This window comes from Pelodiscus sinensis, chromosome 10, assembly GCF_052426305.1.
Source record: "Pelodiscus sinensis isolate ZL-2025 chromosome 10, ASM5242630v1, whole genome shotgun sequence".
NCBI classification, from domain to species: domain Eukaryota; kingdom Metazoa; phylum Chordata; order Testudines; family Trionychidae; genus Pelodiscus; species Pelodiscus sinensis.
Window position 1 is genome coordinate 1,837,142 of NC_143061.1, and position 16,092 is coordinate 1,853,233.

The 16,092-nt window shown below is 47.0% G+C and overlaps 2 protein-coding genes across 2 annotated transcripts in view; one reads left to right on the forward strand and one right to left on the reverse strand.

Moving 5' to 3' along the window:
- LOC102456702 (putative cation-transporting ATPase 13A5) overlaps positions 1 to 16,092 on the forward strand; it is a 60,478-nt gene that overhangs the window by 37,547 nt on the left and 6,839 nt on the right. The window contains exons 15-24 of the mRNA XM_025182497.3: positions 377 to 463; positions 2,702 to 2,858; positions 4,844 to 4,961; positions 5,727 to 5,851; positions 6,173 to 6,336; positions 10,720 to 10,842; positions 12,612 to 12,691; positions 14,794 to 14,836; positions 15,358 to 15,467; positions 15,733 to 15,829. Of these exons, the coding sequence (XP_025038282.3) occupies positions 377 to 463; positions 2,702 to 2,858; positions 4,844 to 4,961; positions 5,727 to 5,851; positions 6,173 to 6,336; positions 10,720 to 10,842; positions 12,612 to 12,691; positions 14,794 to 14,836; positions 15,358 to 15,467; positions 15,733 to 15,829 (1,104 nt within the window). The remainder of the gene's footprint in view (positions 1 to 376; positions 464 to 2,701; positions 2,859 to 4,843; positions 4,962 to 5,726; positions 5,852 to 6,172; positions 6,337 to 10,719; positions 10,843 to 12,611; positions 12,692 to 14,793; positions 14,837 to 15,357; positions 15,468 to 15,732; positions 15,830 to 16,092) is intronic.
- PLAAT1 (phospholipase A and acyltransferase 1) overlaps positions 1,464 to 16,092 on the reverse strand; it is a 31,621-nt gene continuing 16,992 nt past the window's right edge. The window contains exon 5 of the mRNA XM_075938287.2: positions 1,464 to 12,413. Coding sequence (XP_075794402.1) covers positions 12,366 to 12,413 — 48 coding nt within the window. The 3' untranslated portion in view covers positions 1,464 to 12,365. The remainder of the gene's footprint in view (positions 12,414 to 16,092) is intronic.

A 16,092-nucleotide genomic window follows, 5' to 3' on the forward strand; every position in this document is an offset into this window, starting at 1 on the left:
CAGCCTTGGTGAACACCCTGGTGACAGAGAATATAAAAGTGTGGATGAGCACACATGGGATCAGCTATGGGGAGCAGAGACATCTTGGCTTTTGCTGGGTGTTTAGTGAGCATGGCATTTTGTATGAAAGGCAAGTTTTCTGGCTAGGTGACCGAAACAAACCTCAGCTATAAAATATTGCAAAGCCAAATTTCCAAAGTGCAAGGAAACCAAAATGAAATGGTGACAATTTAAGCACAAAGTTAAACCCCCAAAAGACTGGACCTTTTGCATATCTCTAAGTATACCTGGGGTCACAGGTGGAAGCTCGAAGTTTTAACTGCTTCTTAGTCAATGTCCTAATTTTACTATTGACTTACATTTTCCCCCCCCAAAGGAAATGGAAAATTCCAGTTCAGCTCATAGTAAGATTGGAGTACCAGATACAAGTGTGATCATTAAACCAGGACCAAACGCTAGCAATGTGAGTTCTGTGTCTTTAACTGAAAGAATGTGGGGTGTGTGCATAGGCGTGCGCAAGGGGTGTGCCGGGTGTTCCCAGGCACACCCTAATGTCTCAAAAAAAAAAAAGTGGCTTTGTGTTTTAAGTTAATCGCATGATATGCTCTTTTAAGTAAAGTGTAGTTGCTAATTTAAAAAAATTAAGTTTAGTTAAGTTTTAGTTTCTTTAGTTTGTTTGATGAATAAAAATACTGTCTTTTATGACTAAGTATTCAATAAATGTTCGCCTTTCAAAAAAATAAAAAATAAATTTCCCTGGGTACAGACCCTAATGAAATGTGCTGCGCACGCCTATGGATGTGTGTAACTACTAGCACAAGTAACATTCATTTACCTCTCCAATTCTGAGAGTTTCTGGAAGCTGTAAACTTCCTCAGTCCTTTTGTGTTATTTTTGTATCTTATGAAAGGTATCCCTTTGAAAACGTGTCAAAATGTGTTCCAAGGAAAGTGAGCTGCCTGTTAAATTGGGGGAATTTAAACTGGCTGCTTGGAGGTGTATAGGAGGAAAGAATCACTTTTAATCAGTTTGCTGACTGATCAGCAAAGCTGCATTTACCTCAGAGAGAATACACTGGGGGAGGAGGGGCACGTGGGGGAGAGAACAGAGGAAAAGTGTTTTAAAAAAAACCTCAACAGTATAAGGAGGAACAAAATAAATGATCAGAAGCAGAGACCCAAAACCAGACAACAGCGGTGTCGGAGGCAAAAACTATTGACTGTACTAACTGCAGCAACGTTTTCCCGCTCATCTCTTTACTCACTTGGGAAGCAGCTTAGAGATAAAAAATAGAGCTGCTAAGCAGTTAAAGCAAATGCCTTACTGAAAAAGCAAAGTGAAATGGGTGCGGGAAAGAGCTAACTAACTGCATATGAACTGGATCATATGCACTGGATACCGGACTGAAATAATCTAGAGGAAGAGACACATGAATTGTAATATACTGGTGTGGAAAAAGCAAATAAGGAAAAGTTATTTACTTATTCCCACAATATAACAAACTAGGGGTCACCAAATGAAATTTATAGGTAGCAGGTTTAAAACAAACCAACAAAAGGAAGTTTTTCTTCACTCAGCACACAGTCAACCTTTAGACCTCCTTGCCAGACGATCCGGTAAAGACCAGGACTTTAACAGGGCTCAAAAAAGAGCTAGATAGATTCATGGAGGTTGGGTCCATCAATGTCTGTTAGCCAGGATGGGTGGGAGGGGTGTCCCTGGCCTCTGTTTGTCTGGAAATGGATGACTGGAGAGGGATCACGTGAGGATTACCTGTTGTGATCCCTCTTTTTGGGGCACCTGGCATTGGCCACTGTGAGCAGACAGGACACTGGGCTAGATGGACCTTTGACCTGACCCAGTGTGGCCGCTCTTATGTTCTACTAAAATAAATACATAGATAAATAAAATACAACTATTACTTCACTCCAAGACTGCATCTCTTTTTCGTAAAAGGGATGCAAATTAGACGTATCGCAATTTTATCCCTCTTAAAATAAGGATAAGGGATCTTTCGGAAAAGGCTTTATTTTCTGAAAGATCCGCGTCTAGACTGGCGCTTTTTTCCGGCAAAGCTCCGTGCCGAAAAAAAGCAGCAGCCATTTTTATGCTAATGAAGCGGGGAAGATTTAAATCCCCGCTTCATTAGCAATTGCGATACATCTAATTTGCATCCCTTTTATGAAAAAGGGATGCAGTCTAGACGTAGCCCAAGTGTTTCTCCTTTAGCTCTCAGAGGGCCCCATACATAAATGCAAAATACCTAATGAAAAAAAGAATAGAACAGAACAGAAAGCAGAATGGAAACCATAACCTGAATATCAGAAACCCAGCCGAGGCCTGCGAGCTGCGGGCTAGCTTGTCTCAAGAAGCAGTGGTGGTAGGAAGCCCCATCTCCAGGGACACTTAAAAGCTCCCCTGGACTGAGCACTGAAGAACGTGCTATTGGGAACAACCCCAAATTTTCTAGGCGAAAGCATATGGGGAATGGATGACATGATCCAGTTGTGCAGTCTCTGGTCCCTATGATCCCCTGGGCAAAAGGTAGCAAGCGGACCCCCTCGTGTACCACTTAACTCACCCCCCCCATGACAATTCAGGGTAGCAATCAAATACCAAGCTTGCCAAGGCATCCATTTTCTGTCTACAAAGTGAATTCAGTGTCTAAATAACCTCCCATATCTTCCGGCCTTTTCCTCAGGCTCCAGTGGACGGGATAGTAATCCTCCATCAGTTCCCGTTTTCCTCTGGGCTGCAGAGGATGTCTGTCATCACACAGCTGATTGGGAGGGACCACTATGATCTCTATATGAAGGGAGCACCCGAAATGGTGTCCAGCTTTTGCAGACCCGAAACTGGTATGGAAATGTATCTGTGTGGCCCCAACGGGGAGGAAGGCTTTGGGAACATTATCTTGGCTCAGTCCAAAAGGCAATTTCCCCTGAGGCTGTCTGGGCTCTTGCCAATCTCATTGATGTAGTTAGCATGGCTCCGTATGCATGATCCAGTAGCTGATTCGATGCATAGTCAAATATTCAGCAGGTGAAAATCATTGCAGCTTTATTGACTTAAATAGTGGAGGACCTGGCCCATAACTGGACGTTAACATGTGCAAATACCTGATTTAGATATGCAGTCATGGTGACTGTACATGCAGTTGCCTGCACATCTTTGCTTAACCAAAGAGTTGAGAGCATGAATGATTTCCAGATACGTATATTCACTGTTGTAATACTGACTTCTCACAGAAGCTTAAAATCTTAGGGTACATCTACACAGCGGCGCTATTTTGGGATAGTTCTGGTATCCTGAAATAGCTATTCTGCATCTTGACAGCATGCCTGTTATTTCAAAATATCTTTTAAAATAATGGGCATGCTATTCCAACGTCGCTGTAAGCCTCATTCCACAAGGATTAAGTGACGTTTCGGAATAGCCGTTTCTTTTGAAATTTGGTGCTGTGCAGACAGTGGCAAATTACAAAATAAGCTATTTTGAAAATAACACAAAATAAACCATGTAATTTGCATAACTTATCTGTTTCCAGATAAGGGTGCAGTGTAGACGCACCCCTAGTGGTGGGAGAAGAACTATGTAAATATACGTACAGTTAGCAATGACCAGGGCTCGCCGAACCGCAGCGAGCCCCGCTTTCCAGCCGCACGGTCCGGTGATCTATGCCGTGCTGTATCCCGGAGCAGCAATAAACCCTCTCTATTCTACTGGCTGGTGGAGTCTATTCTTGCTGCTACAGGGGTTCAGGATCGGGGGAACCCCGACGCGCCATCACAGTGCTTACCCAGCAAAACGCTGCTTTTCCTTAAATTAAATAGGTAGCCCTTTCTAAAGTTATATTTGCCTTTAAAATCTCTGTATGGAATTAGAGGCAATTGTAGATTGTGGACTTGACCCTTAGCTACTTCCAACTCACACGCAGCACAACGGAGAGAGGGACAAGAGGCAAAAGTAGCTTAAATTCACTTTTGTGCCTCTCTTGGTCCTGGCGGCCCTTTTCCTTGTGTAAACTGTGGCAGCCACAGAAGCCGCTCATGTCTCTGTCTTGCCTTGGGCCCAGCCCAGAACATTCTCAAAATCAGCTGCTTGCCATCAGACAACCCTCCCACTGAGGCACAGAGCTATTAAGTGATCCCTCCAAAAAGGTACGTAGCATTTACGTGGCAGAACACAGACTCAGAACGGTCAGAGCAGGGTCAGACCTGAAGCTGAGAGCAGTGGAGAAGTTCATAGTCAAGTTCCATGCCAGGGTGGATTCCAAGTCAGGTTTCAGGATCTGTGTCAGGAGGTGAGGCCCAAGTCAAGTTGAGGCTGAAGCCAAGCACTCAAGAGCAGGAATGGCTGTGGAAGCTACAGAAGAGCCACACCATTGCTTGGAGATGTCTTGGAACCATGAAACTGCTGTCTCTCCAACCCCTTGAGGCAGGGATTCCCGTGATCTGTGTCCACAGTGGCTCACGGGTACTGGCGCAAACACCTGCTACAGTTAGTGTTGGGTGGTAAAACAGTGCGGAGTTTAGCAGTTAGCTAGTCCATAGGCCCCACTGAAGGTGCCAGGAGGTCCTGTGGTTAGAACAGAGCTTACTCCACGCCTTGTAGTTTAAATGACACTGTAGCCCAATGATTAGAAATGCTCAGATCTAGTTGTTAGCTCCAGAGCCTTTGGATCAGACCCAGGTGATTGGCAGAGAAAGGCCATAGCACTGGTAAATGGTGAGTGTGTCACATGCAGAGTTGAAGCCACCAAAGAAAAGCGTCAAAGATCGGATGTTCTTGACATCACAGAAACTGTAAGACTTGCCCACATGTTCTTTTCTCCTCTACACAGTCCCAGCTGATTTCACAAAGGAGCTTCACATCTCCACAGCCCAAGGCTTCAGAGTGATTGCCCTGGCACATAAAGAACTAAACATGGACAAGGCTGTGGAATTGGGCAGCTTAGAGAGGTAAGTGCTGCTGGGTGCTTCTCCAGGTCAATTCTGCACGACCTGTCAGAGAAGAGGGGCTCAGGAATGGCTAAGCCATTAGCATGATCTCTCTGGGGGTACGTCTACACTAGCTCGTTAGTTCGAGCTAGGTAGGGTAATTAGGGCAAGTGGAGTTGCAAATGAAGCCCGGGATTTAAATATCCCGGGCTTCATTTGCATGTTCCTGGGTGCCGCCATTTTTAAATCCCCCGTAGTCCGAACTCCGTGCTCGCGGCTACACGCGGCACAGAATAGGCAGTTTAAATTAAAGATCCTAATTCGAACTACTGTTACTCCTCATTCCACAATATTTAAATCCCAGGCTTCATTTGCAATTCTGCTTGCCCTAATTACCTTACCTAGCTCGAACTAACGAGCTAGTGTAGACATTCCAAGAGAACCAGTTACACTGTTATGTTATGCCAAGTGTGTGTGATACATACATCCGATTTCTGTTCCTGCAGATAACGTGTGTGTGTGTGTGTGCGCGCGCACTGTGCTTCCTGCTTAGTCCACACAACGGTGTTGTTCAGGTTTGGCAGCTTGTCCAAACTGCAGAGACCTAAAGGCTCCGTGAATCCGTTTTGCTTGGAATGCAGTATCGGTTACGGTTTCCTGGAAAGAAAAGTGCATTTCAATCCTAGTGTGGGTTCTGTATAAAAAAAAAAATGCCACCCTAAGACTTTCCTCCCACCCCAACCACTATCCAAACAATCTCTGGGCGTTTGTCATCATCATTCCCAGGGAGAAGCTGGAGAGCAACCTGACGTTCCTGGGCCTGCTGATCATGGAAAACCGGCTGAAGGCCGAGACCAAGCCCGTGCTGGAAGAGCTCAGCGCTGCCCGGATCAGGAGCGTGATGGTCACAGGTATCGTCTCTGGACCTGACCCTGTAGCCCTCTAGGTACAGAACTGCCGCGCCGGACAATAGGAGTTCCATGAGCAGATGTCTTGCCGAATCTGGTCCTCTGACTTGCCGGGCCCCTTGCATGAGTTCTAGCGTAACGCAACGCTGCTGAATTAAAGAATTACTGCGAGAGTGACAGTGCAGAGCCAGCCCTCTGGCCTGTAGCGAAAGCTGGCGAGAGGGAAGCCTGGGGTGGGCCCAGTGTGTAGCATAGCAACAGCAGTAAAGTCACAGTAGATTGCTCATTTCTTGCCCCAATCTGCCTCACGCGTTTATGTTCCAGGGGACAACCTTCAGACAGCCGTTACTGTGGCCAAGAGCGCCGCAATGATTTCCGAGACCAGCAAAGTGATTCTCATTGAAGCAAGTGAACCACGAGGACTCGTCCCAGCATCCATTGCCTGGCAACTGCTGGAAGATAGCAGACACAGCGCAGCTGGAATTAGTGTAAGACCCGCCGGGTCACTTGGCAAAGGCTGGGGGCACTGAGGCTTTGGAAATGTGAAAAGTGGGTTTCTTACTGCTTTGCCCAATAGCCTTGAAGCTGCAGTGGCATGAAGGGACTGAGAAAATGTGGGAGCTTTTTAAAAATCTTCCACAAAGATTTGTTTTAATCTTCCATCAACTTGGGGAGAGATATTTGACAGAGCCAAACAACTTATACAGTGTAACCATAGAAATGGAAGGAACCTGGAGAGGTCATCAAGTCCAGTCCCCTGCACTCATGGCAGGATCAAGACCATAGAGCATCTAGACCAGGGGTTCCCAACCGGGGTACGAGTACCCCCAGGGGGCACGAGAAGCTTGTCAAGGAGATACGGGGAGTATTTGGTGAATAACTAGATCATCATAATTGAAATATTCCAAAAGTAGTCGTGTGAGTGAAAAAAGTTGTGGATTCTAGAGTCTAGAATTTATTTCCTTTCATATTGAGTAGGGGTACGGGAACGTTTACTAAAAGCCAAGGGGCTATGGGGACCGAAAAAGGTTGGGAACCCCTGATCTAGACCATAGACCACAACCACCCTGACAGGAAGCTTTTCCTAATCTCCAACCTAAATCTCCCTCGCTGCAATTGAAACCCATTGCTTCTGGTCCTATCATTGGGAGTTAAGGAGAATAATGTTTCTCCCTCTGTCACAACACTCCTGTGAATACATCACAGAATGATATTTGCTTTTTTTGTAACAGTGTTACCTTGTTGACTCATATTTTGCTTGTGGTCCACTGTGACCCCAGATCCCTTTCTATCGTACTTCTTCCTATTGTGGCAGGGTCTGTCCCGCTCCTGGGTCCCTGACTCCTGTTCAGCCCACTGTCCCTCAGTCTAGAAGTCACAGTAATATGGCTTACTTGCCTGGGTTTGAGTTTTGTTGTCTCCCTGTAGTCTTTTAACAAGGTCGATGCCATTCTCTTGACTCCTCCAGTGTCTTTCTTTCTTTCTTTCTTTCTTTCTTTCTTTCTTTCTTTCTTTCTTTCTTTCTTTCTTTCTTTCTTTCTTTCTTTCTTTCTTTCTTTCTTTCTTTCTTTCTTTCTTTCTTCAAACTCCTCTTCCACTCTCCAAACTCCTCCACAGCTCTCCAAACTTCTTCTCAATTCGCTCCACACTCTCCAAACTCCTTCCCAACTCTCCCTCCTCTCACCCCCACAGGGAGGGTTCTTAAATAGGCCTCCAGGCAGCCTCAATTGGTTTCATCTGGGCCTTAATTCATTTTGCAGACGCCCTGTCTCAGCTGCCCCTAATTAGCCAGGATTGCTGACTCTCTCTGCCTCTTTCCCCTTCCATCAAGCTCTTTAACCTGCTGAATCGCCCCTGCTCTGTCACACTATGCAGTCATTTCCCATGTTGCATGCATGTAACTGATTGTTCCTCCCTAATAGGAGTACCCGTTTGCATTTGCCCTTGTTGAATTTCATCTTTCCCTCTGACCAATTCTCCAGTACTGTCCAGATAACTCTGAATGAAAATCCAATCCTCCATAGCACCTGCAGCCTCGTCCATCTTGGCATCATCTGCGCTCTCCTTGCCATTATCTAAATTTGTTGATGAAGCTGTGGAAAAGAACTAGACCCAGAACTAATCCCTGTGGAACCCCACTCGTTATGCTCTTCCAGCCTGACAGTGAACCACTGATAACTACGCTCTGGGAACAGTTAACCAACCAGTTAACCTAGTTTATTAATGAGAACTTTCTTAATTTCTCTAGTTTATTAATGAGAAAGTCAAGCACAACTGACTTAAATGCCTTACTAGAAGTCTAGATACACGCTGTCCTCGCTATAAGTCCAAGATACATTCCAAAAAACTTGAACTTATAGTGAAACAACTTGAAGTGGGGAATTTTTCCCCACGACTGACTTCCAGTTGCGCAAATTGGGGGTTTTTTTGTGCAACTTAAGAGCAGGGAATGGAAGGCCCTTGTAACTCATCAGTTCCTACAAGTGTCAATGACTTTAGTGTGGAACGGATGTATACTGTGGCAGCTTGTAGCGGGGACGCCCAGTATACTACACCTACTGCTTCCTCCTTATCCAAAAGGCTTGTTATCCTATTGAAGAAAGCTACCTGTTCTTTACAAATCCATGCTGGCTGTTACCTTATTATATTACAGATGTTGCAGATGAATTCCTTAATTATTTGTTCCATTATCTTTCCGGGCACAGAAATTAGGCTGACTGGTTTGTAATTCCCTGGCTTGTCCCTATTTCTCTTTTTATAGATTGGCATTATATTTGCCCTTGTCCAGGCATCTGGAATCTCTCCCATATTCTATGACTTTTCAAAGATACTAGCTAATAGCTCAGATATCTGCTCAGTCAGTCCCTTGAGTACTCTAGGATGTACTTCATCAGGCCAAGGTGACTTGAAGACATCGACTTGTCCAAGTAATTTTTAACTTGTTTTTCCCCATTTAAACTTCTTAACCCACCCCATTTCCACTGGCATTCACTATGTTAGGTGTCCAATCACCACCTACCTTCTTGGTGAAAACGGAAAGAAAGAAGTCATTAAGCACCTCTGCCATTTCCGCATTTTGTTATTGTTTTTCCCTCATCATTGAGTAATTGGCCTACCCTGTCTTTGGTCTTCCCCCTGCTTCTAATATATTTGTAGAATGTTTTCTTGTTCCCCTTTATGGCTACGTCTAGACTGCAAGCCTCTTTCGAAAGAGGCTTTTTTGAAAGATACTTTTGAAAAAGCCTCTTTCGAAAAAGAGTGTCTAGCATACAACCAGTTCTTTTGAAAAAGCAAGCCGCTTTTTTGAAAGAGAGCACCCAGATAGTCTGGATGCTCTTTTTCGAAAAAGCACAGTTTGCATTACGAAAGAGCACTTTTGAAAAAAGTCGTTATTCCTCGTAAAACAAGGTTTTCCGCGGTCGAAAAAACTGCCTCGTTCTTTTGATTTACGTTTGAAAGAATGTGGCAGCAGTCTAGACCCAGGGGAAGTTTTTTTTCAAAAAAAGGCCACTTTTTATGAAAAAACCTGTAGTCTAGACACATCCTTTGTCTCTAGCTTGTTTGAGCTCTTTTTGTGCCTTCACCTTTCTAATTTTGCCCCTGAATACCTATGTTATCTGTTTATATATATTCATCCTTTGTAATTTGATGTAGTTTTTACTTATTGTGGGACTCCTTCATTTTTAGATCATTTAAGGTCTTCTTGGTAAGCCAGTTTGGTCTCTTGCCATACTTCCTATCTTTCCTGCGCAGTGGATTAGTTTGCTCTTCTGCCCTTTAATAATGTGTCTTTGAAAAATTGCCAATTGTCTTCAGTTGTTTTGCTCTTAGATTTGCTTAGAATGGATCTTACCTCGCAATTCCCTGAGTTTGCTGAAGTCTGCTTTCTTGAAATCCATTGTCTTTATTTTGCTGTTTTCTCTGCTTCCCATTTCTTACAATCAACTCTAGAACAGCCTCCCCCCAGTAGCTTTCTCCACCTTCTGAAATAAAAAAAAACTGTCTCTAATACAGTCCAAGAACTTCTTTGGATAACCTGTGCCCTGCTGAGTTATTTTCCCAACAGAAGTCTGGATAGTTGACGTCCCCGACCACCATCAAGTTCTGTTCTTTGGATGATTTATTAGTTGTTCAAAAGAAAAATCCTGATCCACTTCTTCTTCTTGGCTTGGTGGTCTGCAGTAGACCCCCTACCATGACATCACCCTTATTTTTTACCCCTTTTATCCTAACCCAGGATAAGAACATAAGAACGGCCGTACTGGGTCAGACCAATGGTCCATCTAGCCCAGTATCCTGTCTGCCGACAGTGGCCAGCACCAGGTGCCCCAGAGAGGGTGGACCGAAGATAATGATCAAGCGATTTGTCTCCTGCCATCCCTCTGACAAACAGAGGCCAAGGACACCATTTTATCCCCTGGCTAATAGCCTGTTATGGACCTAACCTCCATGAAATTATCTAGCTTCTCTTTAAACTCTATTATAGTCAACTCTGCAAATATAGAGCATCTCTTGTTCACCTAGGTGGTTCCTAGGGTTAACTACAACTAAAAACATATACCGTGTGGAAACAAACTTCTGTGTCATTTCTATAGCTTAATTTACAATCATGTTTGTTAACACGTAGTAATGAACAAGTGTTACAACACAACGAAGCAGTGACTTGGAGACAAACCCACAATGTTTTATAAAGGGAGGGTGGGTGAGTTAAATATAATCCCCATTGTACTGATGGGAAACTGAGGCACGAGGTAGCTACCAGTTCTCTAGCAACCAAGACCATAATACAATAACTGGATTTGTTCCTTTCCTTACTCACATGTTAGAACATTGCAACCCCCGTCTGAGAACAACTCTTGTCTGATTTCTAGGACATACATATTAATATTGAGGGAAGGACCATTCCTGGAAGGGAAAGCAACAATTACCATTTTGCCATGAATGGAAGATCCTATCAGGCTATAATGAAGCATTTTAAGAGTTTGCTGCCCAAAGTAAGTTTGCGAGGTAACAAATTGCTACGTTCCCCGTTTTTCACAGAAACGTTGAAAGGTGCAAAGCCGATAAACAGCTGTGAGAGTCACTCAGCTCATTCTGAACCAAGAGACCATGGCCGTGCAATGGCCCCAGTGTTCCCCGATTTCATCCCGAGTGCTCCTCCCCTCGTGGGGCTCAGTGCTCATTCTCTGAGGCTTCAACTAAGAGTGGCAGTTGGGGGTTGGTCTACATCATGGAATTGCTGCTTTCCTTAGAACTGAATGAAGAACATCAATTCATTTCTTGGTGGCTACCAGCAGCCATTGACTTGTGGCCACGATCAACCTGGGCTGCATTTAAAGTGTGAACATTTGAACTTAAAAGCAAAAAACTTGCCCTCCTGCTGGCAACCCTGCATGGGCAGTGGGTGAATCGAGGACTGGGGGAGGCGACCCCCCAGCTCCACCTCTTCCACCTGGCCCCCTCCCCCCAGAGCCAAGTTCCCCTCACCTCAGGGGCAGGGCTCCAGCTCCCCCGCTCTCCCCACAACCTACCCTACACTGCAGGGGCAGATCTCCCATCTCCCCGCAGCCCCCGTGTGAGCCTTCCCAGCTCCGGAGCACGGGAAGGGCGGGTGGCACGTGGTCCTAGCCTCAGCGTGGCTGAAGCAGGGGACGGAATGTGGGAGGGGCCACGCCTGGCAGTTTGGGTAGGAAACGCCTTCCCCTGCCTCGTATACCTGCCGCCCGAGGCTCTGTGATACATGCGGTGACCACCGGGGTGTTTTTAAAATCCCTGAGCCAGCGTCTCAGCCGCCGCAATTCACCACAGCACCATCGACTGTAACGCAGCTGCACCGCTTTACGCCAGCGAGGATTTGTCACTGTCAAGAAGTTGGCAAATCCTGCTACAGCTACAGTCTTAGTTTCACCTGAGCAGTGTATAAAACAGACCGTCTGGCGCAATTTGAATATGCATCTCGCTCACAAGGAGTTAAGGGAAGCGCAGAATTCATTTCATGTGAGCAGTCTAATGAGGGAAACACGTGGGCATGAGTCACTGGTAGTAGCTAATGAATCTGGTGACTCGTGTTACTGGAGAATGATAGAGTGAGGATTCCCAGAGGCTGGAGATCCTGCTGGATCCTGGAACACTGAGCTGTATTTAAAGGGATCATCAGTGCTGCTGGAACATTTTTAATAGTTTAATATCCGGGGTGCAGAAAGCCAGTTCCCTAACCCCAGTCCCCTCCTTCCCTGCAGTTGGAGCCCAAGACCAGACTCTGCCTCCGGGAGGGAGACACAGACAGGGGTTAGGGGTCCAAGGCTGGGGCTGGTGCGGGGCCAGGAACAGAGCCCCGGGTGCAGGACAGTGGCTGGGACCCACATAAAATGTGAGGGTGCTGCAAAACGCCCTGCATCCCTAGCTCTTGCACCTATGGGGATAATGTTCATGGGTCAGGAAAATGATCACAGAGAGATGGGGTCACGTTGCAAACTCCTACGGGCTGATCCAAGGTCCATTATGAGAAAAATCAGGCTCAGATTCCAAAAATTACAGCATGTGGAAGGCTCTGGTCCCAGGCCATCTATAGATCAAAGAGGAAAAGTTAATGGTTTTATAAAAACCAATAACCTGCCATTGCAGAGATTCAATAATGAAACAGGGCTGGATCCTCCATTATGCTACTAAATATCATACATGGGACACTGGGTTCCTAATAGCATGAACACTATTTGGGTTCATTTTTCAATCTAGTACCACCACAATGTTCTTCTTTCTACAGATACTAGTGAACGGGACTGTTTTTGCTAGAATGTCTCCTGGGCAGAAATCCAGCCTCGTGGAAGAATTTCAAAATCTAAAGTAGGTTCAGTGAACGTTTTCTAACCATAATCACAACAGAGCCACTGTGCTTCACTCCTCTCTGCTGCAGTATCTGGTGATTACAGAGCTCAGCTTCCTCACTGTCCTTTTCTCCAGGCTCAAAACCTCTGCATGCCCTCTGAACTCCCGCTGTATGGTCCCCTTCCTCCCAAATTCACACCTAATCTACCTATGCACAATTGCAGTGACTTAGCCTTAGACCAATGGTAGTCACTGCTCTCCATTATAATATATAAAAGGCACCATCAAACATGAGTGGCAGGGTGAAAGAACAATACATGGGTCAAATCCTAATCTCAGGGTACGTCTAGACTGCAGGGTTTTTCCGTGATACTGGAGGTATCCTGGAAAAGCTCTGCTGCAGCCAAGGAACGCGTCTCCTTTTCTGAAAAAAAAATTCAGAAAAGCAGATGTGGTTTTTTGGCATCCCTGTAAACCTCGTTCTGCGAGGAAGAAGGGATGTTCTGAAAGAGGCTTGTTTTCCGAAATTTGGCCCCATGTAGACAATTGCTGGAAAAGCCTCTTCCGAAAGAAAAGCGGGAAAAGATATGCAAATCGCGGTTTGCAATTTGTGTATCTTTTTATGACTTTTCTTTGTAGTCTAGACACAGCCTAACTGAGCCGAGTGGAGTTACCCCAGACTGCGTAAACCAGATCAGAAACTGGCACCGGACACTGGACTGAAATATAGAACTCTAGAATCCCAGAGCTGGCAGAGACCTCAGGAGTCATCGAGTTCAGCCTCCAGCCCCAAGCAGGACCAGCCCCAACTCAACCATTCCAGCCAGGACTGTGTCAAACTGGGATGTAAACACCTCTAGAGATGGAGATTCCACTCCCTCCCTCGGGAACTCATCCCAGTGCTTCCCCACCTGCCTAGTGAAATAGTTTGTCCTATGCTCCCTCAGGCATTCCTGTGGGCATGACTGTTTCCCACAGCCAGACCTCGCACACTTTTAAACACTGGCTGCCGTGCAGAAGCCAGAACAAACATTTCTGGAACTTCACAGTAAAACGATTGCTCATGCAATGGCCATTGGAGAGCGACAACTCGGACGATCCCCCGTGGAAGCGGGGCAGGGCAGGGACTAGACCGCGCTGGTCCCCCCACGCCGAACACTGCAGTGTCCTGCGTTACTCCGTGATGGGGGGCGCCACTGACCGCTCCAGAGCACGTTCTCGCACGATGGGTAGATAGTAGAGCAGAGGCCCCAGTCTGCCTGTGGAGAACTGGCTGGTCACGTGGGGCTGAGGCTGCCTCTTGCCAGCTGCACTCAGTGATAAGAGTATGATTAAATCCCGTTGAAATGTCTGAACCGCTCCCCACACAGCGCTCACTCTGCACCGCTGTGTGTCTTTGGGCTGCCCGAAGGCTGTGACAAAGCCCTGCACCAAAGGCTCTAAAGCGAAGTTCGTTGTCATGGAATCAGAGGGAAAGTCCTTTGGGAACTGGTTAAAAGACAGGAAACAAAGGGGAGGAGTAAATGGTCAGTTCTCAGTGGAGAGAGGTAACTAGCGGGGTCCCCTAGGGATCTTTTCTAGGGCTGTGCCGACATATTCATAAATGATTTGGCAAGGAGGGCGAACAGGGAGGTGGCCGAATGTGCAGATGTTCCTCAAGGAAGCAGCCAGCCACAAGAGGATCAATCAGTAACTGCCCTGCTCTGTACATTCCCTCTGAAGCACCTGGCACCGGCCATGGTCCCAGTCGATCCTGGGCTAGGAGGACCACTGGTCTGACCCAGGAGGGCCGTTCTTACCTTGCTGTAGCCTAGGAAAAGCCTGACAATATTTTATGCCACCCCAATTCCACTTCCATGTGTGGACTCTTGTGAAAGGCAGGCAAGTTAAAGCCACAACACAACACTGGGGTAAGTATCATCCACAAAGAGCCACCACTGCAGCTGTGAGCCCACCAATGCACTCTCCTGCCCCAGGGCAGTGGGGAAGGCAGGCAGTCTCCTCTCTGCTCTCATCTGACAGAGCTGAAGATCCTAAACGAGCCTACGGGAGAGTTTGTAAAATGAAAACATAGTTCAGTCCAAAGTTCACCTGTCCGTGTTTTCCTTTGTCCCTCTCAGCTACTACGTGGGCATGTGCGGAGACGGCGCCAATGATTGTGGGGTACGTAGAAACAAAATCCCTCGTCCTCCCAAAACGAGGGGCCATGAACAGAGGAGATGACTCTGCTGCCTAGAACCATTGCAACAGCACTGTCCGACTCCGGTTGTCAGCACAGACAATCCAGATCTCCTTCACGTGTCCCCTTCTTTCCTGGAGTTCTTCATGTGGCAGCAGCAGCTCCCCTGTTGGCAGTAGCAGGTTCACCAGCATAGCTGTGCCAGGGTAGCCCTGTCTGTGAACACGAGCCCTACGGAGGGAGGTCCCAGCCTACAGGCTGTGGAAGGGTGTAAAGAAAGCAGTGAGGGTCCAGGAGGAGATAAGTAGGAGCCATGGGATGACAAGCAGCAAGGGAAGGAATGAGAAGGCATTAGCTGGACTTTGGAATGGAGGCAGCTCAGTTCGTCGGGACATTCAAACCAAGACAGGACCAAACACCCGAAAACAGGGGGAGCAAGTTCACACGGGCGGGGGAGGGGCTCTCTCGCAGGGACGTATCCTGACCAGACACTGGTGTATTTCAGGCATTGAAAATGGCCCATGCAGGGATATCATTGTCAGAGCAGGAGGCATCGGTGGCTTCGCCTTTCACGTCCCAAATCCCCAACGTAGAGTGCGTGCCAGAGCTAATCAGGTAACGCGGCCCCTCCGGGGTGTCAGGTACACACTGGTGGAAGCAGGGCTGTGCCCGCTGCAACGTCTGTTACCAGGAGTCACACAACAGTCACCACTTCCCCTGAGCCCCAGGAGCACGCCCTCAACGGGCCCTGAGAAAACAGCCCATGGCCTCATGACACCGCGAACGAAAACCCAACACGCGGAGCCGGTCCTCAGGCAGAGCCCTGCGCCCTGTTACCATGGCTGGTTCTACGCTCACCACAGAACGTTTTTCCCAACAGGGAAGGCCGGGCCGCTTTGGTTGCTTCTTTTGCTGTGTTTAAGTACCTGACCCTGTACGGCCTCACGCAGTTCATTGGCACTTCTCTGCTTTACTGGGTACGTGATCTCCCCGCAACGAGGTGCGTCTCTCTCCAGGTTTCACCCCTGCTAGCATCCCACCGCTAGCGGGAGAAGTCTGGCACCCACCAGCTGGGAGAGGGGATGCAGCAAGCAGGTCTGGTAACAAAATGGCTCCTTAAGGAGTACAGTGCAGTTTTGGTATAAAAATCAGCTCGGCAGGACTTCTGGAGGAAAGGAAAGGAATCTGGTTTCCTATCGGGATAGCGGAAAGCCGGCACCAGGTCTTACCCCTCTGCACA